Raw genomic sequence first — 27807 nt, 5'->3', positions numbered from 1 at the left:
AATGACATACAGTAAAGTATTGGCCGACGTATCGTCTTTATAATAGAAGTAGTAAAAACACAAGAGAAAGGACCAAAGTTTCAACTGACAGTTCCATTTATTTCAAATGGCTAAAGAATATTCCATCAGGGAAAAAAACACATTGCTTTTAGAACTATTGGCTGTTTGAAGACAAAGCCATGAAAAAGGCCATTGCTTTAAGTCTCACAAGCGAATTTCACTCTGGTCAATAAAACCAGAAGTATGAAAGTAATTAAAATGAACTGCTCCATATAGAACATGAGTACAAGGTGTAGCTCAAAAACCAAATATTTGTTTTTATATTACAATAAAGATACACATTCAGCTACATATAAGATAAAAGCATAAAGTCACTGGTTGTGATGCTCTATAGCACTTGTAACCTCAGTAACCCAGGGTACCAAAAAGAAGTCAGTTCAGCAATGCTTTCTATTTAAATAACTATGTTGCAGGCTCTAGGTCCTTTAAATTTTCTTTCTCTCTGGCTTTTGCAGGGGTGGCACATCAGTCTCTGGGCACAGCAAACTAAATGGAACTGGTCGCTTACTTTCTAAGCAGCAGCTGATCAATCTAGCATTTCTGAATGGTAAAGAAGTAGCTCTGCAAACCCTGTGAGTCACACTGCCCACTGCAGGATAGGAAACGTGTCACAGCTGATTGAGAAGCTGTGGAGTCTCAGACTGGTTGAGGGGGTCATCTTGTCCACCCCCCAGCTCAAGCAGGGCCATCTAGACACGGTTGCCCAGGTCCTGTACCTGAACATGCAGGATCTGGTCCGAGTGTTCTGCAGTGGCTTTGCTCAGCTGCATGCTAATTAGCAGTCTGCACTAGTACATGCCCTTAGTACAAGAGACCAGCTGCTTAAGACAACCTTGCCTCTTAGCTGTGAGTAATGTGGAGAAACAAATCTGTTCCTCTGGTGGAAGCACAGCTTCATCCTTTAAGTACTACAGACTGCATATCCTGCAGCCATTGCTCAGTATATCCTGTGCTTTACCCCTAATTGCAAAGCCACTTCATCATCAAAGCCTGTAGGGTCTTCTAGCTATTCAAATCAACAGTTAAATAAATGCCCTGATTCATAGTGCATGAGGAAATTAAGTTCCTTTCCACCTGTTATAACCTAAATGGGACATGTCTTATTGTAAAAGATATGAGTGATCAAATCCTCACCTTGGTAGATTAAGCACCGTGAGTAAAAATGTACTCCAACCGGTTTGCACTCTTTAGGAGTAGGTTCTTGTTTTGTCTGATAGTGCTGCTAGACAGCATGACCGCAGTCTGTAGAGTACGTGTTGAGCCAATACAGCTTTAAGACAGCGTCCTAAGAAGTGCTCTTTATGGGAAAGGTTGTGCTAAACATCCTACACAAAAAGACCTTGCCTTAAGAAACAAGCAAAAACGAAAGGCAAATAATGTTTTCGGCTAATGTTCTCTCAGTATGCCATGCCCTTAGAAAAGATAAAACCAGGACAAACTTCAGCAGCATATGGATTCTGTGCCTGCAGTGTTTCTCTTCTCCTTTCTGTGATGCAGATGAAAATTCAAAGCTGTGAAAGTTCTTCAGAAGTAGTTAAGCAGAAGGTGCAAGCTTTCTGACCAGAACTTCTGCAGAAGAACTAGCTTTGCTTTGAAGCCTTCTATGTACTGCCAACTATTTTAAACATTAAATTTAACTAATTGCCTTAAACAAAAAAATTGCATGTTTCTCCCATCACTTTTGCTGAGGGCCTCTCACTCCTATCCTCCACTCTTCCTCCGGCACAGTATCTCGATAACTGGAAATTCTTTAACAAAGAACTTGTAAACAAAAAAAGTGCATGCAAGAAGGCTACTCAGACTGCTGTTTACATTCCCGTGAGTTAAAAATTGCTACTGAACCTTCAGGTTGAGAAACCAAAGAACTGAAGTGGAGCGTGTCACCGAGCCATTGACTGCAGAGCAGGATGCATAAGCTAATCAGCTGTGTTAACGATGCAGCAAAAAGCTCAACCTTTAAGTTGAATATGCTGAACACATCTGCAACAAGAAAAGTACACGTCAGTTAAACAAGCCAAGTAAAGCCCTAATACTCCAGCCTTTGCTAACTGCAGAGCACAAACAGGTCTTCCCCAAATAGCACCAGATTCGCATCTTAGGATCAAACTACCCTGAAGAAAACAAAGCACCATGCTTTAATTGGGATTTTTTTTTTTTTTTTTTTTTTTCTGAAGTACACCCCAAGAGGACGACACTGCTAAGTTAACAGGCAGTACCTCGCAGGCTGGGGGAAGGGCAACACTTCCAAGCTGCATTATCTGCTCTAGCTTTCCTCCCCAACCAGACCCCATGGGATGCACTACAGCGTTACTCCTTCCTGTCCTCTGCCTGCATAATACACACTGGAAGCTTTGCTCTCCTGTTCTTCACCCGTCCCCACAAACCTCTCCTATGAGGGAAGCACCTCTCCTATGAAGACAGGCTGAGAGAGTTGAGGTTATTCAGCCTGGAGAAGAGAAGGCTCTGAGAAGACCTTATAGCAGCCTTCCAATACCCAAAGGGGGGGCCTACAGGAGAGGTGGGGAGGGACTCTTTACGAGGGAGTGGAGTGATAGGACGAGGGGTAACGGTTTTAAACTGAAAGAGGGGAGATTTAGATTAGATATTAGGAAGAAATTCTTTACTCTGAGAGTGGTGAGAAGGTTGCCCAGGGAAGTTGTGGATGCTCTACCCCTGGAGGTGTTCAAGACCAGGCTGGATGGGGCTTTGAGCAACCTGGTCTAGTGGAGGTGTCCCTGCCCATGTCAGGGGGATTGGAACTAGATGATCTTTAAGGTCGCTTCCAACCCAAACCATTCTGTGATTCTAAACAAGTGGAAAGAACAAGTGAGAGAAATCTGAGCCTAACTCTGGATTCCCAGCTTTTCCTACACATTTGAAGAGATGTTTTCTGAAGTGTTAGCTTCTCTTACATGTCTGATGTATGTTTTAAGGGGAGAAAAAGGAAAAGAAATGTTCTGGCTCAACCTTCTTGCAAAAGGCTGGTTTGTAATACGTACCACTGTATCAATCTCTGCAGAGCCCACCATTCGAGACACCTCATCGAACTCTTCAGGAGACATGGGGAGCAGGTTTTCTGGAGACTGGAGCCTGGAAGGGTGACTAATAGAAGGAGAAGAGCAGAGACAAACCTTCACTAGAAGTGAGGCACAGCTGGGCTACCATGTCTGGCTCTAAGTCCTGAAGGGCCACTAGCGAGGTCTCTTGTGAAGAAGACAGCATGTGAAAAATGCACCATGCTTTGCAAAAACAGCATGGCTTTAAATGAAAACTGGGAAGACTAGTCAGTGCTTTACAAAGAATTATTTGCCAGAACAACTACGTGCTGGTTTCTAGAGTTTTTACCTAAAAACGGTGTTTCAAACGTGGTGTGATCACACCCTCAAGGAGAAAGAGGATAAAGATTTGACAATGGCACCTACGCCTGAAATATTGCGAAGACACATGAACTACAGCTAAAAAATTATCACTTCCTGGAAATCCAGCATTTCTGTGGAAACTTACACTTCAGATACAGAGATTAACTCAGTCTTGATGTAGCCGTTTCCCTTGGGGCCATCCAAATCCATAGGCTCTGGTGCTTCAAGGTGAGAGGAAAAGAAAAAATAAGCAAGCTTACCTCACATTGCCATCTTTATTGTGTCAAAAATAAAGCCTGTGACCCAGAGAATACACAAGTCTCTCTCTCATGCGTTTTACAGCACTATGGTTAATCCATTTCATTTTTTAGTAAAATTTTCTTTTTTGCTTTTCCCCTATAAAAAATGAGGAACAAAACCTCCCCTTGATTTTGACATAGCTGTACCAACACATGCTGCCAGGCCCACACAACCAGGATCAGTCCTGTGAAGTCGCGTAATAGGAGTCCAGCTGTTGGTGGGACCCTACATCTCTGAACTATCGCACAGGCAGACATGAAAGCTGTATTAGAGGGCCAGCACCAATTATGTTTTCAGTTTTTGATCTGACTACATCTCATGTTGTGCCTCCTTAAAAACAGACGTTTTTCTTAACCTACTAAAGCTTAGATGCTCTGTTCTCACCCTTCAGCTGAGCAGCACTCAAGCACGGGTTAGGCTGCAAAGACACTCAGACCAACTGCTGCCCTGTCTTTCCATGGCACAGAAACTATACAGCGCCCGAGTAACCTCAAGAACAAACGTCACCCTTAGGCCGTATGAGCCATTTATAGCACTCACCCTCCTTAGGCCTGGAGTAGTATTTGCCAAAGGCATTGTCTTTGGGTATGTCTGGATACAGAAATCTCAGTGGATTTTCAGGAATGTTTTCAGCTGCCATCACTTTGTAGTTGCGAATGATATCAGGGAAAGTAACAGCAGAAAGCTCCTTCTTGGTGTACGGTTCTACCGAATGGAACTGGGGCTCTGCAAATGAGAAAAGCATCGACTTTTAAAGGTAGTTTCAAAGCTTTTTCTAAAACTGCCCAGAAAAGGTGCGGCTACTTCCACAAATTCAGAGGTCACACAAACTTACGTGAATGATACCTACTGTGCTGCAGGTAAGTATTTAAAGATTGTCAAAGGAAGCACAATTGCTTTGTGGGGTAGGAAGGCACATGGAGGGGATAGCATTTAGTGAAGGTTCTTGGTGTATTTTGTATTCAGCATGATCCATTGAAATGAACTGCAGTATTTCATTAACTAATTTAAAATGTGCTACCTTTTCAACCTTCTTCCAAATGATGTCATTCAAACTATATTGCCTATTAGGAAATTTGAGCTCAATACACCACTTTGGGCTCTTATGATTCATAAAGAGAGACAGATATAGCTTCCTTGAATGCTCCAAATACTGTCACCCTTCTTTGCTCCGTTTTTGGATGCCTTAGGTATGAAGGCAGCAAAGGGAAACAAGTCATTCTAGTACATTCAGCAGTTTCTCTTCCAGCTGTTGTAGGTCTTGGGCTCATCCAAGTGAAGCGTAAACAGCTGCAGCATCCTGGCAGGTGAGGCTGATTTACGTAGTATGAGAAGGGAAGAACCCTGATTGGATATAAGGGAGATTATACCTTTTTGCAGTTTTTAAGCCTCTAGGCTTCCTTGAAAGATGTTAGGAGGGTAACTCAGTTAACTGAAGAATCAAGTTCTTCATCTGCTGTTCTTTTGGAAATGGGAAGAAGGAGAACTGCTAGAAAAATGAAGTAAGTGACTATGTGGTTTATCTGGGAAGAATGTGGGAAGGAACAAACGTGATGGACCATGAGTTAAAGAAAGCTGTTTGAGAAAGCAGCATCACACACAAGGTGAAGCAGTGGGAGAGAATAACAGTAGAGATAGCTGAATGTGTCTGTATTGAACTTTTCCTGAGAGAGAAATCTCTAATGCGGAAGGTGATGTGGGTTTGAAGGGAGATGTGGATGCTTATGTATTAAAGGTGTCTTGCTAAGAGAGAACCTAGGGAGGCAGAGGAGACAGTCTAGGCAGTTTGTCCTCAACAAACTTCCAGGCCAGAAGCAGTACCTGGGAAGTGTTACTAGTCCTAGCTGAAACTTTGAACAATCCACTGTGTAGTTTTTGAGCTATGCCAAGTAAGGCATGTGTCTGCTGTTGTCTGTAAGGGTGGGGACTGCTAGCGTGGTGGGTTGTATTTGTTCTCAGTGTGAAAAAGAGCATAAAGACTTCTTGTTCTGATATAAGCTTGTATTTGGAAGACAAAGATGTTCTCTGTTACTGACTTACCATTTTGAGATCCTTCTACCCAAGTAAATGTGATGGCCCCCTCTCTGCTGCTTTCACTGAACCTTAGTAAAAATGTTCCTGGACTCTGGTCCTTCAATAAAGCACGTTCTCTCTCTTTACTGATGAAACCCATGATGCATCTGTAATGTTGAAACGAAAAAGTTGAGTTTACTCCTAAACATAAAATCTAAGCTGTGTTGGGCTAGCTAGGAAAACTAAAAAGCTTTTGTCACTTAAAAGGGTTGAAGTACTTGTAAAAGCCTCACAGAAGGTTCTGTCCTGTGAACAGCTGGAAAGCTAGCAGTAGGACTGACAGGCTGGACCTGCCCTGTGGAAGCCATGAATCACCACAGCTTCCCTCAGCACTCTTCCTTTTGCCTTGTGGCTTATACAAACGTTTTTTGGAGCTTGGAATAAAGGACATTGTCTTTTGCTGTCAAAGCTGGGCTGTGGAACTGAAGTTGTATGTGTGCAACAGGGTCAGATCCCAGCTAGTGGCTTTAACTTCAAAAATGTATTAAGGAATAGTTGTTTCTTCTTTTTGGCTGATGGAACAAAGTTTACCAGCTACCAGATTGCATCCATACACGTGTGGGGTTTGTTTTATTGTTTGTGCACATTTTCTAGATGAGCTGTTAAGCTTGCGTGACCAACATGGTGATTATAACGGATTGATTTGAACAGGTACTGGGAGGGAGTTGTATGAGCCAGCACTAGGGCCTAACCCTTGGTTAAACCCCAACTGCTTTTTTTAAAAGGTGAAAACTTCCTTGTATTGCTTCTTATTCCTCAAAATACTCTATCAATAATGAAGTTTTGAGTACTACTACTACTGTCCTTCTGTGCATTAAGTTGGGGAAAGTGCTTTTTGCACAAAAACTACTAAATAGTCATGATTTTTGCTTAGAATTTCAGGTGCTGTAAGCTGTCCTGTGTTGGGGTTTTTGTTTTGTGATTTGTTTGTTTTTTTTTTTTTTTTGTAAAAAATGGCATACTTTAGGTAACAAATATGTTTGGTAGCAAAAGTACTGTGTATAAGGAAAGTCTTTTGCCTTCCCATCCCTCAAGTATGAAGAAAGGCAAGTGTTCTTGAGGCTGTAATGCTTATTCTTTTCTACACAATGGGAGTCTTTATCCTAATGAATACTTTGGATTTGTCTCTTTCACACTCAAGTTTATCTTTGCAGTTGTCACAAACTTTCCCTTCTGTTTTCCTTTTTGCCTTTCTAGAAAACAAAAATCTGTAACTATCCAACAAAGCCAGTTGAGAGCGGAAAAACTAATAGTCCTAAATCTCTGGTTTTGATTACATTCAGGATTTAACTTGCACCTCTTCTTTCTGTTAAACCCTTACTAGGAGATTGTTCTCATAACAGAGCAATGAGTAATGCTACTCAAGATTGGACACTATCAAAGCCACATGGGAAAACAATCCCGCAGGCACAGAGCCATATGGAGGCAGAACACGAAACAGGACAGAGCTGCAACTCTGCTTCCATAATGGTGGCAAAAAGTTCCCATGGCACTGAAGTCCACTTAGCTAAGAAATACATAGGTTTTAGGCAGTGAAACAAGGCTTGTACTATAAAGGGCTTTGACGGAGTTCATCTGGAGCTAGGGGGTAATAATTTGAAGCCTGCTGTTGAATGTAGCAAGACAGCAAGCCTGCTGTTGTAGATCCTGCATTCTAGGATGCTCTCCTGTGAGTGTGCTATTGACAGGGTTTCATAGTTTGGCTAAACCTAAAATGCAGGATTGTGACCTTGGCTAAACCTCTTTCTGGCAGCAGTTACTTCTAAAATCGGCAATAACAGAATCAAAAGTTTACTAAGCCAGAATTAAAGGGCAAATGGAACTGGTTTTTCATCTGGTAAAGCCTTCCTACTTAATAATTACTAAAATCAGTAAAGACTACTTTCTAGACTCAGTACAGATACAGAGGTTCAGAGTCTGGCTGCTGCCACCTACAGGATTTTCACAATAATGTTTCCTTGCGGGTAGGCTTTTTTTTTTTTTTTTGGAAGATTGATGATCACTTTACAACTTAATACTTTGTTGTACTTCAGTCTTCCCTGTCAAATACAAAAGAGGCTCTGTTCCAGGATATGGAAAGAACCTGCTTACAGGGGGAGCAGAGGCAAAAAAAAATTAAAAAATCTAATATCCAAAGTCCAGCTCTGACTTAAATGGGACAGCTTGGTCACCTGATGGTTTTGGTTCAAGCAGTTGCCTCGTTAGAGGCTTCCTTAGAATTAATTTGCCTTCAGATTTTTCTCACTGCAAGTTCCACTTTACTGGATTCAAAGTATCTGCACAAACAACTTCACAACCTGAGGATGCAATTGTGAGCCTAAATGAGAGGTCTGAGGCAATGACTGAATCTTTGTTAACTTCACTCAGTCTTACCCATCATTCCAGAGACACAGGAGGTGTTTCTTAATAAGCTCCAGGATTCCCTCAATCCACAGCCAAAAGGGGAAATTTTTATCATTTATATTTTCCTGAAATTCAAAATATGGAAAGGCAGCAGTGAGAGGGGGGAGAACAGGGATTAATGAAACGTGAGTTTTGTTAAGCAGAGGAAGCTAGCTCTCAACCCTGCCAGCATCTACTTGTTCTTGTATTTTTCTCCCCTCTATTCTTTTCCACCCTCCCTCTTTTCTCTTATGAGTTTTTTTCCTTTCTGTTTCTCTACTCCAGAAGGACAGAAGCTATTGGGAATGAAGCGTGTACTGAATCATAAGGCAAGAGACAGTGTGAGAAAAATGCCTGCCTGAGCCTACAGTATCCACAAACATGTGATCCATCACCTCATGCAGTGACATTGGTCTGAGAGCAGAGAAAAGGCTCTGGTTCCTGCCTGGGCACTGTCCTTATTGGAGCTCTTGGATGCCCAAACCATCCCATGGGGCTTTCAACCAGGCTGGCTGGCAGAACAGCTTAAGGACACTTTCTGTTCAGACTTGGATGTCAATTCTTTGAGACACCCATATTAATGAACTTGAGTGCTTGTAGGTCACCAGAGCTTTGCTCTTCCCCTGGAGTATGCCCCTGCCTGCTGTCATTTCCTGCTTATCTACACCAGTTTAGGGTCTAAAGCCAAAGAAAACGTGTCTTGCTGCAGCCGGAGTTATGAAATCTCATGTGGCTTCCTGCCATCGTGCTGAGTCTCTTGGCTACCCTGTGCTAATCCTCACCCTAATCCAGTTGCCCCTGGTCTGGGAGATGTCCTTCACTATGACAGAGAAGAATAGCTAGTCTTGCTGATTTTTTTTTTTTTTGACGCTTTCTGTAATGGTTAAAATGGAGAACTATTCTATTTATAGCAACTACATTAATAATAACGAAGATGCTGTGTTTGAAAAATGCATTTTTCTATATAGTTTACATGGCTCAAAGCAATCCCCAAATCATCTAGTCCTTGCTATTACAAGCCCTTTTTCCTCCTGCTGCTACTTTAACCTCACCACCAAAACCTCCCACAACCATGTAAGCTCTAGAATAATTAGGGTACACTATGAAAAATAAAGCACCCTGGAAAAAAACAAAAGAACAAAAAACCCCAACTAACCCAAACAAACCAAGACAAAGCTCCCTCTTCCATCTCAGTTTCTAAACTGTGTTCATACCTTGCAGAATCTTGTCCAAGGAATAAGGCCATCATGAGATCCTCCGCTTGTTGGCCCTGAATAGAATAAATTTACTTTAGTAATGTTCCATAAGTTACTTAGTAAGGCTGAAAGTACTTAGAGCAACAAGTGTTTATTTACAACTCAGAAAAGAAATAGAAAGCTACTGTATTTGCACGGCTAGTACAGGGAGAGATTGCGAAGTTGCCCTCTGGAGATGTTCACTGCATCAGAATGACCAAATGATATAAACAGACCTTGAGTAATGGGAACCAATTCACTCTGACACTTTCTATGCTGTGCTATGCCCAACACCTGCCAGTTTCAAAATCCTTCCCGGAAGGAGACAGAAATCTTGCACATCTCTTCTCTGGCTAAACAAGAAAACTGCAACCTCTAAGCTTTTCTGTAGGAGCTCAGCAGACTCTACAAGATCTTTCTGAGACTAACCACTTTCTTGTCTCAATTCTGGTGACTTGTAGGCTTTTACCCCAGAAACTCTTGACTCCTAGGTCTGTCCCAACCACAGACTCATCTCATTACTGTTGCAATCATTTCCCCCTGCTTTGTTTTTATGTCAAGTGTTTCATAACCTCATCCAAACCACAAAGACAATACTATGCTGTGACTGGTGTAGCTAGAGCTTTGCAGACCCTGACTGTATTCAGAGCAAAATTTTTCTATTACAGATCACGCTATGTATTTCAATAAAGTCAGAAATATGCTGCCTTCTCCCTCTCATCTAAAAATAAATCAGGTCAGGGAGCTTGTTTCTGATGCTGCTAGTGTTAGAGACCAAGATTCTGTCAACTTTCACATCACAAAATAAACAGGCAAGTTGTATCCTGGCACCCTGTTAGATTCTGTGTCCCCTTGTACTAAGGAATTCTGAATATGTAGTGTCCAGCTACCTGGATTTTTTTCAGTAGTGAAATACTTTTAGCTGTAGAGATAATATTTAAATAGCATCCTTACTGTTGACAAAATCTTGAGCTTGACAAAATCTCTGAAATTCTGAAATGAAGCTGACCATAGAAATATGTCAGTGGTCACTTTGTCTTCATGATGGTCAATTAACTAAATTACTCTCCTTGCAGAATTCTGAAAAGCAATCTATTGAATCAGTAAGTTTTTTGTCAGATCTTATGTTTTGGGGAAATCAGAGGAAGAGAATTGGAGACTGGAATGCTGTACTTTCCACCTAGGCCTACTGATGTCAAATACTTTTAAAAATACTGTTAATTCAGTATATTCCACTAACCTTAAGCTTCAGGAAGCATTTATATTTATCTAGAGTCTACTATGCAGTGTCGAGTGCCCTGCCTATCAGGCAAACTGACAAGGTGTTTGGAAACAAAACTCATGGCTCATTAGGTTTTTACTAAGGACTCTCATCTAGGAGACGTTCAATTTGATACCCTTTAATAGTTTCATAGTGTTTGCACTTTCATAGTGCAACTGTGTTTATGCAGATAAGAGTAAACCCCCACTGTAGTTGGGAGCATGCATGAAGTTAAAAATAAGAGACAGATTTAAAAACAAAACAAAACAATGCCAAAAAAACAGCCACCTCAAAGATTGACTAAACGTGTGCATTACTTAAGTAGCTCTTCAAAAGGCAGAAGTAGCCTGCACTGCCCTAAGGCACAGAACTCCTAAATGAGAACTGCAGATCTTGGGGTTTTTTTGTGATCTTCATCTACAAACTCTACTGGAAAACACTTCATTGCTATGAAGTGGTATTGTATGAGGGGAAAAGGTGTGAGAGGAAATGAAAGCTTAAAATAGGTTGCAGAAAAGATGTAGAATTAGCTTCAATTCAAAAAGGCATCTGTGATGGAAGCAGATCATACCAAGTAGCTTCTCTCCCAGCATGCTCAGCTGATCTGCATTGAGTCCTCTCTTTGTTACGGAAGAAAACTGCCAACTCAGAACTTCAGAAAGTTTAGCCCACTTTGCACAGGGTGGATTCAGAAAGAATGACAAGTGCTGGAATGGAAGGGAAAAATACAATCTATAGTTACAAACGTTAATTTTGGAATGCCATTTGCATTTACAAAAGTGTATTACCAAAAGAAAATGCAGATTTAAGAATGGATGTCAGCTTGAGACAACTCTGCAAAAGCAGATGGCTATCAGGAGAAGCAATCTCTGGGACTCTGCTTTGGTCATGTGGACAGGATTACTAGATAACACAAATACAATCAAGAATTCAAATACAGTGTTTATTTAGCTTCTCATTGTGTATACTGAATATAACGCATACTATCCTTACGTGGGTTTCAAGTGTGGCTCTGTTTAGGGAAGTAAGTGACTGTGTTTCTCTCTCTACATCTCAAAGCCCTTAAGAGACAACTGTGTGCAAAAAAAAAAAAATATGCAGCAGCCACTTCTAAACAGACAATGCTTCAAAATTACACATAGTGTTTCTGATACTTTTTTTTTTTTTTTTGGCAAATACCTTGGGATCAGTAGACAGCATGTTGAACCATAAGATAGAAGCCCATCCACTTGGAAGCTGGCTCACGTTTGAGATCACAACAATGGGAAGGGATGTGGTCTGAAAGGACGCAAAAGGAAACATGTCAGACTATCCTGTACCACTGCTGCAGTCCTCCTCTAGAGTACCCACAAACCCATTTCCATTGTAATTCCCTGCTTGCATGGTCTTAACTTTTTCACTTGAAGTTTGTATGTAGGGGAGAAAATGTCAGTATGATGAAGTACTAGAAAGACTTTCATTTAGTGTCAGTTATGATAGTGCTGATAAGAATGGTAGAGTTCATAACATTGCCTCTGAAAAAAATGATACCTAAAGAGATTAAAACACAGGGCTGGTTATCAGACACTTTGCAAAGCACATCTGCTCTTATTTACCCAGAGATTTGATAACATTCTCACTGTATGTGTCTATACAGAGATACTGTAAAGTGTCATTCATATATTTTGAAATAACTGAAAGTGCTTGATATCCCAGTAATTTAAAAAAAATTATAACAATAAAAAGAAAGCTTAGATTGTCAGCATGAGTGACATACAGGAATTTAAGTCCATCTGCTTTCATCTAAGACATACCTCTAGGTCTATTACCAAGCCAGGCTGGCACAGCTGCGTCTCAAAACTCAGAGAGTGAAGTTCTTCTGTTACAATGAGAGGACCCTTTAAAAAAACACAACACCTTTTGGAGACCTTGAAAATTGCTTGGGGTGAAGGTAAGGGGATGTATCATGGGGAAAAGCCTTTTCTGCCTATGGTTACTTGCTTTAGACCTCAGAAACAGTTTACAAGTCTAAGTCAAGTGCCAATGCTAACTTCCTAAAAATGCCTGTTACAATGGGTACTCTCTAGGCACTTTTTTTTGTTTCTTTTTGGCTCCTACCTAGAAGCCACAGAAAAATCTGTCCTTGCCAGAAAGTCCTGTAAAAGCTAGGTGCCAGTGAGGGACAGTCCAAAGGGACACCGTTCTGGCAGTAGTTCTCACTTGTAGAGACCTCCTACACAGATAATTTCCTAGAAACACTGAACTCCTCTCCTATCTATCTGTCATCCTGTGCGTTTCTTCATGGGGCTGAGTGGCCGGAATGCCTTTTTGGTATTATGTGAAAGCTTTACAAACAAAGTTAGTACTGCTTACCTCATTCGTTCTGCTTCCTGCATTCTTCTGTTCTTTCAGTTGCTGCAAATGAACAAAAAAATCCCCTGTTACTCGTTTACCTCGGCCACATGAAAATGGAGAGGATGGAAACGTTTGCATGCTCTAGTTGCTTAACTGTATGCAAACTTGCTGCACTAGTGTCTGATTCTATTTGGTTCTAAGCTGTGGAAGCCAAAGGATTAAACTGTAGGTAACTACTATTTTATAAACTGTTCATCCGTGAAAATAGACATCGCACTGTTAGGATGTAATGCCTTCATGTAAGAGTCCTTATAGGAACAGAAGCAGTGTGAAATCGGGAAGGAGCAGATGAAATACTCGTTTATCACAGTATCCCTCTGAACTGGACAATAAACCCCAGACAGTGTCTGCTCTGGACAATGAAAGGAGGAAGGGAGACTTCCACGGTACACTGGTTCAGGACTTGCATTTTTTCTTTTCTGTTGTAATGATGGAACCAATCTGATTTATCTCACAATCTGCACATCAGAAGTGTTGTACAGTCTGCCAAAGGCACTGAATTTCTTGTAGCTGCCCATTCCTAGAAAGCTTTCACCTTCCAAACTCAAAGCCCTTTAAACTACTCCAAGCTTTCCTACCTATGGGCCTTCCTCTGAAAGGCCCAAACCAGTGTTTCTTGGCTTTTTTTTTTTTTTTCTCCTCCAAAGAACTCATTGCAACATAAGCTGTATGGTAGCAAATACTCTTGTTTGCATTTCTAGCCCTATTTCAGTAACAAAAACAACAGCGTTTCAATTGAAACAAGCCAAAATTTTCAAAAAGGGAAGAACAAAGAAAAAGGAAAGATGATCACAGTTCCTCTTATATAAAAAATAAACAGTTACTTCCATAAAAAAACCTGTCTCCTTCCTACCACACCCTCTACCCACACAATTAAACAGATGTCAATAAAAGAAAACAACCACCTACCAAATGCCTGAATTCTGCTGCTAGACTTCCATTAGTAGATTCTTCCATGTTCATTACTTTTGTGTTTGTACCCAAAATATTAAATTTCCTGAACCTTTACAGAGAGAAAATAATTAAGAGTCTCAAATTCATTGGGAGAGCCCAACATTAATATACCAAATTGTGATGCCACGTACCCTTTGACTGAGTTCTTCTCACTTACATCTCTGTCAAAAAAAAAAAAAAAGACAAAAATAAAAACCTTTTTAAGATTCTGCCACAGACAGAAAGTGTGTGTATTTGTTTTACTAGCTGTCTGAGAACTGGTAGTGCTACCCCAAGTGAAACACCTGCAACAGAGAAGTGGTTTTGCAGTGCACACGCTGCCCAAGTGCCGCTCTATGCCTAGACTGATTTAGCAGTAGTGAGTTCTCCTTGGCACACCTGAGTGGAGCTGGTGCCAAGAAGTTGAGGCAGTCTGTACTTTGTGACATGTCTCTAATGGCAGAGACAGATTTAGGGCAAGGGCCATGGGTAAGAAAAAGGGAGCATGTACCTGCTGCCATGAAGAACCAGCCTGCTCCTGGCTGACTCAACACATAAAATATGACTGCCTTTTGGATTTCTGAACATGGGGGGCTGCTTACCATTAATGTACACAGGCATGAGAAAAATACAACGTACTTATCAAATAAAACCTTCACTTTCAAGTTGTAGTTCAATTCCTGCAATTTCACCAGCAATCTGGAAAGAGAAATTATTTTTTTTTCAATGACTAAAATTGCAAAAGACAGGTTCTCTTCTATAGCATTGCTTATCGCAGATGTATTTAAGCTGCACAACTCAGGGCTACGTAGAGGCTCCAAGCTTGCTCCGTACAAGATAACATTTAGAGAGTAAACTAGATGGGCAAATGAGTTACTCTTTTTGCATGACAAAGTGGTCGGCATGTGTCTTCTGCTGTTTGGTTGTGTTTCTTATAAACTCAATACCCCCTACTTCTGGGAAAGGGTAAAAGCTGAAAGCAAGTTAAACTTTTCTGGAAGATAAACCCCTGCCACATGGCACTTCCCTCTTACTGACTTTAGCACTTGGGCTACAGTGTAAGATGTGCCACCCTCTCAGCTGTAGGAAGCCAGTGACATGAAAGGCTTGCCACAAAACAAGAAGGGGAAAGGGGAAAACATACCTCAGCTTTACAGTAAACTGTACTCCTGTCTTCAGGACTAAGGGCCTCTGAGGATGTGTTGGCATGCAAGGCTGCCTCTCTACCACAAAGGAGCTACGGAAAGAACAGATTAAAGGCACTCCGATTTATCAATGTTGACTTTAAGGAATAAGAAATTACATTAAAAAAGTGAACTTTAAAGAATGATGGTTTACCAGTAGTACTATACATTTTTTGTTCAGTTTCAATCTATGTGGAGGTCTGTGTGTCGGTTTCTTTCATTTGTATCAATGGGGCTAGAATTATTGCAAGTATGAAGTGATTTCATAAGGGCTGCCTTTTCTTAAATACACTGATGGCTTGAGGAGGGAGAGTGCTACCTCAAACTTCCATGAAATCCAGCAGCATGTAAACACTGATGTGACTATCATAATGCAAGTGAGGAGTGTTGCTTTGTTTGCCATTCCAGGGTTTGCTGTATTCTTACCATTGCAGTGCTGTGAGAGAGTGCTATGTAACAACACATGCCCAGCAGCTAGATAAGCTAGCTGGGGATTTGATGAGGGCTTGCTAAACCCACGAAGCAAACTCCTGAGGCTAACCTGTTCTGATACACCCCAAGCTGTTGTTGTCTTGGGCACCTTTTGTGTAGCACTGTGCCGCATAGACATAAATTCTGAAATATTTCTACTGTTACCAAGTCATAGGCAGCACAGAGACTTTTCCTTCCACTATGCTCACAGGCAAGATAACTGAACAGCATCTTACATATAACTAAGCGGCTGGATTTCTACAGCTCTTACTCATTGCCTTCACTTCACTGAAAAGCAGTACCCCTGTTTTCCACAGCTACTTCCACTGGAGATGAGTGGTCAAAGCATCTGAATGGGACTCTGGAAACTTGGGTTCTAGTCACCCCTAACAGGGTGTTACCTGCTGTATCTAAGCCTCTGCTCTTACCTGCTAGATTCAAGTCTTCTGCAGCATTAACTTTTATCTACTGTATGTTTACAGAATGGAACTCAGATCTCTGTGGGGCAACTACCAGCTACACTAACTTGCATCATAGAGATGGTACAGAAGTAGGGGTGGCCTTCCTATACTTGAGACAAAGAGGATGTGTCCAGAGACAAAGGGTTGGAAAATCTAGCGTGTATTTATCTTGTGCATAGCTTGGTGCGGATGGTTTCTTGCCTCCATTTACTTGAACTTTGCAGGGCTGAAGCTTAAAGCAAGAAATAGACTAACAGACTAGTAGTTTGATTCCATAATCAATGCATATTGTAGCATAGCTCCAGCTAACTTACATGATGACTGATCACAAACCCTTTCCACGGGCCTAAACCTGTGGAAACCTTACATAGGGTAAATATCAAAAATGATCCCTTAGTTTAATGTTTGTGACAAACTTAAGACAACCTCAGAAAATACAAAGTTAGCATGAAAGAAATATTGGGGGAACAGAAGGGAAGGTGCTCTCCATCCATTTACTCATGCAAACATAAAAAGACCCTTTTTGTCTGTTACCTCTGGATGAGTTGTTTGAAAAGACTGTATGTTCGGTCCTGCAGAACTTGTTTATTTTTTGTGATGGGATCAGGGTCATAAGTGAACTTCTGTTCCAATTCCTCAAGCTTTTTGAGCTGCTGACGAACTTGCTGTAGACTTTCAGCAACAATGGTGAACCTAAAATTACACAATCTTATTACTCGTAGCATGTTTTTGTATTGTAATAATGCTGAGACACAAGCCAGGTGACTGTCCCTAAGGACTAGACAGTGCACAGAGAACACTTCTTGCTTATTGGAAATGTGGTGAGGTAATAATATCAATGAAATGTAGTTATGATGTGACAGAATGATAATGTGTAATATAAATAATCAGCATATTTCACAGATCTGGTGTTCCTTCATAACACACTTCAAGTTCCTGTCTAATGCAGTCCTTGACTAGAGACTTACCAGTTCTGTAGCTGGTCAAGACAGGCATTGGGTGGGCCACCAATGCATGCAGTCTGTTGCCTGTGTTTCCACTCCACCAGCTCCTCATTAATAAGAGCACTCTGTGTGTGCTCTGTGGTGTTCAGCAGCTGTACTATCTTGTTCACCACTTCCTATAGAGAATATTAAATTACCCTGTTTATTAAAAATACTTCACCCAGGAAAACTAAGTATTGATTTAGCTAACGCTATCTGTTTTGCAAAACTCTGCAAGGACCTCAAAGTAATAGTTTCTGTTAAGAGAGGATGTTTTCCAAAAACACCTGCTTCTCTTTAGCTGGAGTACTTGCTAGATTAAGTGGAGAAAGAAAGCCTACTCAGTGTCACTGAATTTTAAGGACCCAGTCTCACATCCATGTATGTCCCAAGTGTGTATCTGGGGTCACCCAGTGCTTGCCGTAGATTGGAGCACTGCAATGAGATTGGGAGAGAAAAGGTGTCATGTGCTCATTCTTTTAGCTTTACCTGACAGAATTTCACTAAAGGTTGCTAGAAGAGAAATAAAATTGCTTACAGAGATTCTAGGTTTTCAGTCAGGATTGAAAGAATGAAATCTTATTTTAACTGATGGTAGTGAAGTTTTCTTTTATATAATTCATTATGTCAATCCAGTGAAAATGAACATGTGTTCAAAATTAAGTGCTGTTGCCTTCTGAAAGAAAACTTGAGTGCTACCTTTCTCTTAAGGTCAAGTGATAAAAACATCTTCTTGAGATTCATCTGTTCTTTCTTGTATTCCTCCTGCGACACACCATTGGACTCATGCTCTGTAAAATAAGGCCAAATTGTGAAGGTGAGGCTGAAGGAGTGCTGAAGTATGGGTGGGGGAAACACTGTGAGGAGGAGGGGACCTGCCTGGCTAATGTCAAGTGAAGTGTATCTTTAAAGCTTAAGGGAGGAAACGTTTATTTCCTCCTAGACTTTTTTGATTCCTCCTTTCCCCCTTCTGAAAAGGACACAGTCTACACTTAAAGTACTAAAGCAAGGAAAAGCTACTATCCCAGTGAAATAACCGAGACGTGAGTTTGCTTGCTTTTTAGAGGAAGAACCTGATTTAAAATAATGGTAATATTGTGTAAAGATACACACTGAGCAATTTGTTTTCATGCTGACTTCAGACACGAATCATTCATGTTACTTAACCTGGCAACAGAAGTCAGCCGTTATTTCAAGGAAGGATGTTTACAGCCTCCTGAGGATAGCCCAGGCTGACAGATCCTACATAGTAGCCCTAGCTACTACCTCTGCTGCCTACTGACCTTAAGTTAGAGGTTCCTGTCTGCCTAATGGAAGCACTACCTGCCCTCAAGTACAAAGAGCAAAATCACGGCTCAGCGCTCCCCTTAGTATCTTCTGAACATGTCCCTCTTCTGAGGGACAGTCAATGGCCAAATTGTGTTGGAAACTGAAGCCTTTTCTAGAACAAAGTAGTCAAAAAGAGAGACAGATCTATATAATGAAACCAGCGTGGACTACAACTGCATGTCCTTCCCTCAGTACACAAAAGCCCATAAAACTTGAAGCAGGAAGGCATTTGTGAAATACAAGATGGCAAAGAGAAGCCTAAACTTCACTATTTAGGTGTATGGTTGAACAGTCACAGAGTTTATAGGGTTTGCTATTTCTAGTAGCAAAGGGATGTAAAGGACAAAGGAATACTGTGTTAACAAAGCATCTCTCTTACTTGTAAGAACAGACAGATGCAGAGAACACATTTTCAGGAATTTAGGTTTCAGAGTAAAGCAGAACTAATGAAGGAGGGACATTATCAAAGTAGAATTAATAAAGGAGGGACACTACCAGTAAGTTTGACTGCCTATCATTAGGTTTCATTTCCTGACATAAGACAGCAGTTTACTCTTACAACCTATATACAAAAGGGTATGTCCTTGATAAATTACTCACCTCTACTCTGCAACGTTTTACACTTAAAGTCATATTCATCTTGCATATCCTCTAATGTCTTGATGTCTTGCTCCACATCCTATTAAGCACAAGTGAAGGTGGTGACAATTACTCAATAATTTCATGTAATGTAAGACTACTTCTAATTAGGAACCGCCTGGTACCAGCCCATTACAGAGATGAAGTCCAGTTTTGCAGCAATGCCTTTTCCTGTAACTTCCTAACAGGAAATATCCCTAAGCTTAATCACCTTCTATTTGCTCTCCCTCCCTCTTCTCAGCCAACTAAAATCCATTAATTATAAAATACAGAAAAAGCACTCATTGTCTAGCCACATAAATTCACACAGTTTAGGAGAACCTAGGCTACTGTGGAAAAACTTGAAACAGCGCACAGGATTTTAAACAAACTTTCATTGTCTTAGGTATTGCTTGGAGAAAAGCTTTCTGTCATGATAGTATCTGTTAAGACAATGAACATCTATATGCTAAATGAAAATCTACCTTCCAGTTAACAACAAATTGGTCAGTACATGATTTCTTAAGAGCACTTCCTCAGCTGCTAGCATGTCAGTTGAGTAAAATGTTTTTGTTGCTAAAATTCAGACAAAAGAAATTTGATCTTTCTAAACCAGTCAAATCCCAATCTGTACTATAGTGCTAATGACAAATAATTACTTTCTCTTTTCAGACAAACGCTGGTTATAGACTTGAAAACCAAACTATTACCTTGTTTTTGTCATTTTAGAAAGTCTTATGTACAGAAAGCTTTTTCAACATCTGTGAATAAAAAACACTACTTTAGTTATACTATACTTACTATAACGCTGTTTTTTACAGCCTTAACTTTCGCATCAAGCTCCTTCTGTTTGTCCAGCATCCCAATCACAGTGTTCTGTATGCTCCCCACTTCCATCTGAGAGAAGCAAGCAGAACAAGAACATAAGTCAAACCAGACCGATCTATGACAGCAAATACTTTTTTTCATTAATGCAAGTTAGTGGCTTTTGTTGACAATCAGCCTGATGAAGCATGCCTTGTTCCAATAAACCATACTCATGTTTTATATTATAAAAAATCAAGTTCAGGTGAATCTGCAAGAAAGAAACAATGGGGGATTAAAAATGCCTGTTGTGTGGTGATGCTGTATTTTTTTTCATAGTAATACAAAGCTATGAACATACTGTGTTTTCTTTTTGCACAAATCCATTCTTTCGTTTTCTTATCTTTGTGTCAATCTTCTAAATGTATTTCAAGAAAACAACCCTGAAGACTGGGTAACATCTACATCAAGTATTAGATTCATCCATAGGGATGAATCCATATAGGGAGAAAAAGGCTAGGAGCAAGAACAAGATAGGTCTGTGTACAGGTAAATGGGATAACTTGGTATGCAATTCCTCTCCTCCAGGGCATTCAGGCACATCTTAGATCGCTGCATACTTTCTCTGAAAGCTCACCATAAAGGAAGTTTAATTGCATGACATCATTCAGGGAGTGTTGCAGTAATTTGAAAGACAGGCTTTTAATTCCACACGTTAGCAGTACTATTGGTGTTAGAAACTTGCTCCTCCAATGCGGGACAGTCAGGTATGCATTATTGCTCTGACTAACACTTAAGCTAAGGTCATCTAAAGTATTTTAGTAAACTGTGAAAGGTCCACCATCACAGATTTAACTCAGGCTATTAAGGCAGTCTGAGCATACCCTAACATTTGGGATTCTCCTTTGGGTTTTATGATGCTTATAATTGTGCTTGCTCTGCATTTTACCTTCTCAGCTTTGGGAAATGAGAATGTTTACCAGAAAGCAGAGGTAGGGCATGGTGTTTTACGTAGTGCCAACAGTAAGGATAGCAGGACTTATTTCCCTTTTTGATGACCCAAATATATTGCATGCTGGAAAGATGAGTGCTTTGTCATGTGCCAGGACAGAAAGTGAACAGCTGTGCTGCAGCTACAAGGGCTCTGTCAGTCACATTTTTAGAGGAGCTGTTTTGGACATAGTTGCATTAGGCCCCTTGTTGAAAGCCTGTGCTCGAGTGCTCTTCCCACTCTACCAACATTCATTCAAAAACTCGCCCTAAAGGGAAGTATTTAAGTATCAGAATTTAACATGCTTGGTCAGTCATCACTTTATTACTACATAAGTGGATTACATCTAGCTATATAGCTTGCACGTTGCTCCCAAATGCAGATTTATTTTTTTTTTATGGCAAAACAGTTCTCCTTACAAAGGAAAAAAACAAAAAGATGAAAATCAGGGAATAGATAAGGAAGGAGAAGAATACGGTTTTAACCTGTGCTTCAGAGGAAAGAAATGGACTTCACTTAAAAAAAGGGAGAATTCAGAAGGAGAATGATGCATCACATTCCCAGAGATACAGTCCAGAGAAGCACCCAGTCTCAGCTGCTTAATACAGAGTAAATTCAGGAGTAAAATGTGGAAGAAAAAAAGCTAAGAGAAATATGGCAAGCACTAATTATTAAATTGCAATAAAATCTGAAGAACACATCAGGCTGTATTATAGTAGCATTAAAAAAAAAGAGTGTACCTTTTACATCACTCAAGGAATAAAAATTACTTTCTAGCCATTTCCCCTCCAAATGCTTCTTACAGCACAAACAAGCCCCACTGTCCAGCTGGTATGTATTACTGTTCACTTTTCTGTCTTTATGAAACATTGTTGGACAGAAAGAGGACAGCCTGTTTCCTCTTTCAGTCGTCTTCCACTCACTCTGTCCCAAATAATAGTAAAAGATACTGCAGATACAACTGCAGTAGATATTCCAAGACTGTTACCTGACTTGACAACTGGGCACTGTTCAGTATTTTCCTCTCTTCTTTCAGACAGCTGTAGATGATCATTGCCATCTGTATTGGGTCTTCTTGGAAGTTATCCTGCCATTAGAGATAGTCTATTGTCAAAGTTCATACCTAGAATTTCTTGTCCTTCAGTAAACCAACTAGCAAAATTGGTGACTGTGTGTGAGCCTCGGGGCACATGCTGGTCGTAGCATTCCTCAAGACTACAGGATGTGTGACAGCTGTAACTATCTCCAAGAAAGTTTCCATTTTACTTCATTAGTGTATGAAGAGATGGAACTCAGCACAAAACAACAGGAAAGGGCCAGAGACGTTACTGGGAGAACTGAGATACTACCCTACAGTCCTACAGAGAGCTCACCTTCCCTTGACAGCTACCTTCCCACACCTTTGAAGTATACTTGCTGGTTTTGAAGGGTGGTTGTTCTAGTTTGACAGGTACAGCTCTTGCTCAGTAATGTAAAGGAGATACGTTGGCTGCCATTTATGAACAAGCAGTCAAGGCTGGATACAAATTCAACTTTATTGTTTTATATGCATACTAAGTTGAAACATGCTCTGGATTGAGGCTCCACCCAGGATGGTGCTGCCCCGGGGGTTGCTGAATTGCACCAGCCTTCTTGACTATCTTTCACTGCTGATATAGCCTGGTCATGTTCTTGTCTCCTCAGAAAATGCTCCCCTAGTCATGGCCTTCTGGTGAGGAGAAGTTAGGTATTTTGGTAATAGGCTGTTGAGAAGGTGACTCTATGGAAGATCTTCTGGCATAGAGCCCTACAGAGAGGAGGGGAGCACTGACTAATGAAAATAATTGTCCACTACGCATATGTTCTGTGCTGCCGCTCACTACTGATTTCATTGGCCCTTATCTTTGTCAGTACAACACAAAGCACAGAAGTGCTGCCTCACGACAAATCCTTTGCTATTAACTATAGTTCTGCACTTACATGGGAAGGATTTCTTCCCCTGTGCTGCTTCTGCATCAGACATTTATTAGAACACAGAGGAAAGCAGCTGGGGAAGGGGTGGGGTAAGTGAAACTACATTTGAGTAAGTGTTCCAGATACATATAGGAAACACCTTAGAAATGACAACTTTCTTTTTTCTAGAGTTCTCAGAAACTATAACTGTGCTGGTAATGAAATGGTAACTTTCTAACTGTAGCCAGTTAAAACTAAAAATGGAGCCACATTTGAATTCTGACTTTTACTGACTTTTAAATTAGGATTCTCACACATTCTCTGTGAAAATCCCTCATGGCAGGGTAGTTTGCTTAGAGGCATCCAATTGTGCTACTGAAGCAATTCAAGCAAATGTATAGGCATACCTGAAGATTACGTTTGCTTTTCCTTATGTTGTGTTGCAGCAAAAAGTTGTTTTCTATCAAGAATCTACTAAATTGATCATCGAGCTGTGACAGCAGGTCATGGAATAACACCGTAGCGAAAGATATGTTGTTGGCTGCATGTTCCCTAGAATAATTTAAGGCATGCTTGTGTTAAATACACTTTCAGTACAGCATTCAAGAAATGCACACAGGAGTACTTTATTACTTTATTTTTAATCCCCAACTCCAGTTGTAGTATATGCGAGCAGTAAGAACTACCTTCAAACGTAAGTCAGTTTCATTCTCTCAACTTTGACTTTACTTTCCTTGATACAGAAATGTTGTTTTTCTCTGTATTATTCTTGCCACATTCTGTGCAACTTCATTTACCCATTCCATGCACGTCAAGAAGCTAAAAGTGAACCTGATGCATGTGCATGTTGTATCACGCTCCTAAGACACTCCATAGAAATCTTGGCAAAAGTTCTGTTAACAGTGACAGACTGAGCTGCCAAGGTAGTAAATGAGCAGTCTTAAAACAGCTGCTTTTGTTACTTGTTATTCTAGGTGTTAGGCCCTTCTAGAAAGCCCTGAAGGGCAGGAACACAGGCTATAGCTGCCACACAGCTACTGAAGTGTCTTACCAGCAAAGGTTCACCTAGACACTTGCTTCCCTTCTGCTGCTGCCTGTAACTGCATGTATGAGAACACTGCTTGTCACGCAACCTGAAGGCCGGTTTTTATGCTTACCAATCCTGGTTTTCCAGCCACTGTGCCAGGTACTGCCTGATTTCCATAGGAAAGCTGTCATCGTATAGCTGGTGAACTTGCTCCAAAAACTTGGAATCAAGTTGCTGTAGCTGATACCACTGAGTCATCCTGAGGAGGGGGGGGAGGAAAAAAACAAATCAGTCTAAATATTTAAGCAGTATTTGGACTGAACTGGTGAAAAGTCAGTCATTTAAAGTTTTCATGAACAGTGGCAAAATTGGAGGAGTAGGAAGGAAATGTGTTTCCAGCAAACAAAACCACTTTATTTTCAGCTGTAACAGTTTTAGAAAGCTAATCATTAAAACTGTATACAACTTCTTCTGTGCTTGTTTTTTAAAATTTTCTTTTAATTTAAAATTGCAAGTTAAGACAGTGTGCTATTTCATGAAAAGTAATGCAAAGATAAATCACTCCTCTCTACGAAAACTTGTGGGTTCTTTTTTTTCCTTTGAATCCCTTTTCACAGCATTTAGGTTACTGGTAGTGTTACTGCTCTCCTGCTTTGTAGGGTTACAGGAATGAGGAACCTGTGTGTTTGATACCTGTACTCTGCAGGATCGAGATCCTGTATGTGGAGTTTCACCTTTTGTTGGTATAGCTATATTCCCCATCACCAAGAGGTAGAAAATCAAAGAAACATAAGGGCCTACTTCAGGTGCTCTGAAAATGGACTAGATCTCGGGTTACTTGAAGTGGAGAAGTATTGGAGAGCTGTTTTTTCTACTATATGCTTTGGTGCCCATAATCAAATTTGTGGGCTAAATTAAATAATGTCTGCAATGTTCACAGGTTACTTAAAATGAACTAATATGACTGAGATAAGCCATACTGTACAATAACACTTCTATGACAGAGTAGTTGTATGTTCTCCTATATGGTGTCTGGCTGCAGACCCATTATAGTCTCATCAGTGGGCTGCAGATTAGAGTCTTGTAGTGGAAATGGCATGTAAAGATACATCTAAGGAACAGTCCAGGCTGAGAACATGGGTGGTGAAATTAAAGTCCACTTGCATCTGCAGCTTTGAAGAAAAGGGTGATAGCCCTTCACTCCAGTGCTGCCCCGATCCTTGGATAGGTCCTATCTTATACATGCCACACCTTAATGTTTGTATGCCAGCTCCCTCAGCTGCCGAGTGGAATACGCTATGTGCGAGGAGTGCGAGTTAAAAATGCTCTTATGTTTAAAGTGAGGGGCATCGAGGATTTTGATGTGCATGGGATTTGGTATACAGGTAACACAGCATTTGAGAATGCTGTAGTGGCACCAAGGCAAACAGTTAAACATGACACTGGTGAGGAAAGCTGGAATAATTTGTCTAAATGCAAGAAGTTGGTCTATCCCCCCCCCCCCGCTCCCCGGTGCTTAAATTGATGTACTCCAGTCTTCCTGTGTCTTAGAGCAACCAGACTGGGAAAGGACTTAGGTGGTGGCAGCGTACCATCCAAAGAGCTGGTTACAGAGCAATACAATAATGTAGAAAATGCGATCTTTGGGGATGCAAGCAGGTAAATAACAAGAGAAGTGGGAAATCAGCACCTTTCTGGAGAGAAAGCGTTGGGGAGATGGATACTGGGATACAGGGCTCAGCCTGACACTGACAAACGGACAAGTTGAGGTGCTGGAGGATGGAAAGCTCATTTTGCTGTTCTGCCTGCCCTGGAGTAAGGGCAATATGCAGTCCATATGTATCCCTGGAGAAAAGGGGCCTTATCTGCAGCTGTGCGGGTCTGTGCGCCTCGGTAACACCCGTGCTCGGGGCCGTCTTCCACGGCTAACCTCCGACTCCTTCCCGGCTCTACTCTAACTGCACTTAACCCTGCCGCCTCCCAACAGTTCCGTTCTTCGTGTCGTTCCCGGCTGATCGCCGCCCAACCACGCGGCGGCAGCTCGGGAGCAAAGGGCGGGGGACAGCCATCCCTGCCGCCTTACACCTCCCCGCCACCGCGGCCCGACGGGCCCTCAGGGAGAACAGCGCTCCCCCGTCCTTTCCCCCCCCTCCATGCCAGGCGGGCCGCCCTGCCAGCCCCGACCCGCTCTCTCCGCAGCCGCTGGTGGCCGTTAAAGCCCCCCTCCACCCCGCGCGCAACGCCCGCACTTACGCGTACGGTTAAAGCCACCCTCCGGCTCCACAACCCCGACCGCCGCTGGTCCCCAGAAGTACCGGCTGAGTGGGGGGGGCGGGCGAGCCGACGAGCCAATCAGAGCCCAGCCTCTCGCGGCCTTGGCCAATGGGCGCGCGGTGGCGCCGGGCTGCCCCGCCCACAGCCCTTTCCCTTCGGCAGCTGTTCCCCAGCGCAGCGCTTCCCTCCCCACCGCTGGGGTCGCCTGCCCGGCCCCTCATCGCTGGCGCCAGGGCTGGCAGGCAGAAGCACCACACGTACAAGGCAGAGAGAGGTTACCCTTGTTAAGACAAGGCCGCCCGGCAGCGCGGCGGTGCTGGCAGGAGCAGGTGAAGCAGAAATAGGGTGAGCACCGCGGGCTGGTCTCCCTTTCTGCTGGGAGCAGGGCGGTGCGAGAAGGCTGGAAGCGTGTGAGAGGGGATGTGCGGCTCTCGAGGAGCTAAAAGCTGTTTAAGAAGTAGGAAGCGTGAGCAGGTGTAACAGGTGAAAGAGAAGGGTGTCCCCGCAGGAAGGAGGGGGCGGACGGTGACCCTGTCACGAACGAAGACCGTTAGGAGCCGATTCCCTTTGCCCCAGGAGGAAGGACGCTGAAGCGTCAAGCCCAGTGGGCGATCTGCGGCCGGCGAGGTAGCCAGTGCGGGGCTACTCCAGGCAGCTATAGCTTTAGCAACGCGAGTACCCCTGGGCGTCCGTTCTCCTCGCCTCACCTCTCGGGGAAGGCTCTGGGAGCCTTTTCCACTGCCCAGCCCCGCAATGCCCCCACCTCTCGGCTGCGGCCGCCTCAGGGACCCGCGGCCCCGCTCGCCCCTGGTGCGCAGGAGCGGCGGCGGGAGGGGGAGCGTGGAGACGGGAACAGCCGCCCCACGTGACTTCGGGGAAAAGCGGCGGGGAACCAGAAAGGGCCCGCTGAGGGGAAGGCGAAAGCGAAACCAGCGGCCGACCGGCCTCCCCCCCCCGCCCCGCCTGGCTTCCGCCGGGCTGTCATCCGCAGCCATGGGAGGGTCCCCTCGGGCAGCGAGGCCCCCGTGGCGTGGCGACCTGGCCCGGCTCTCCCTGCCCGGGCGGCAGCGGCGGCTCGTTTTCCTCATCGTCACGATTTATGGGGGTTGTAAAGCATCGGAGGTTAAAAGTAGTACTGAACTGTAAGCAGTAGAAATCGACCCGCATCTCACCGTGTCGCTAGGAAGATCTCCCGGTTTTCAGCTCCCGTGGGTGAAACAGTCGGGCGGCGTAGTGAGAGACTGGCTCTGGAAAGCAAGGACAGGGGCGCAGGAGTCTGAAGTCGGCCCTTATGTCACCCGTTGGCATTGCACGCTTGGGAGAAAGGCATGCCAGTGTCAGCAACACAGTTGCAATTGTTAGTTTATAAACTCTTAACCCAGATTTCCATCAAAGCTACAGAAACTTTTAAAAATGCTTATGAACTGCAGGCGGCTGAGTGTTGTAATCATTCCTGGTATTTTGTCAGCTGAGAATTTTCTTCCCACTGAATATCTCTTGATAAAGAGGTTGCCTTTTCCTTCACGTCAGCTGTCTTTCTGCGGCCTTATTTGCCATAGGACACTGTTACTGCTACTTGGACGCACGCAGTCTTGTTTGTTCTTGTCTCGTGTATGAAGTGTCAACAAAGACCAGAAGAATTAAAGTTCAAGCTTTTGTGCAGGTCTCAAGGATACTAGTACCCTTTTCGGTATCCTTTTTATCCCCCTCTCTCCTCAGATGGAGGAGACAATTAT

General features: G+C 42.4%; 1 protein-coding gene across 1 annotated transcript; it reads right to left on the bottom strand.

Moving 5' to 3' along the window:
* Nucleotides 1–74: 74 nt before the first annotated feature.
* On the bottom strand, nt 75–26104 carry STAT1 (signal transducer and activator of transcription 1). The gene is made up of 24 exons (XM_074144942.1): nt 26051–26104; nt 23928–24056; nt 23178–23322; nt 21827–21925; nt 19845–19940; nt 19026–19104; nt 17796–17887; nt 17082–17233; nt 16648–16806; nt 15142–15234; nt 14637–14696; nt 14150–14179; nt 13974–14067; nt 13023–13064; nt 12464–12547; nt 11850–11948; nt 11242–11377; nt 9389–9444; nt 8166–8260; nt 5760–5899; nt 4260–4445; nt 3565–3640; nt 3060–3162; nt 75–2040 (listed from the first exon to the last, which is right to left on the bottom strand). The coding sequence occupies exons 2-24, from the start codon at nt 24053–24055 to the stop codon at nt 2017–2019; spliced, it is 2268 nt and encodes a 755-aa protein (XP_074001043.1). The 5' UTR covers nt 24056; nt 26051–26104; the 3' UTR covers nt 75–2016.
* Between the last annotated feature and the right edge of the window lie 1703 nt (nt 26105–27807).

This window comes from Numenius arquata, chromosome 3 (assembly GCF_964106895.1).
Source record: "Numenius arquata chromosome 3, bNumArq3.hap1.1, whole genome shotgun sequence".
In the NCBI taxonomy this organism is placed as follows: Eukaryota; Metazoa; Chordata; class Aves; order Charadriiformes; family Scolopacidae; genus Numenius; species Numenius arquata.
This window is presented reverse-complemented; position numbering and strand designations above follow the sequence as displayed.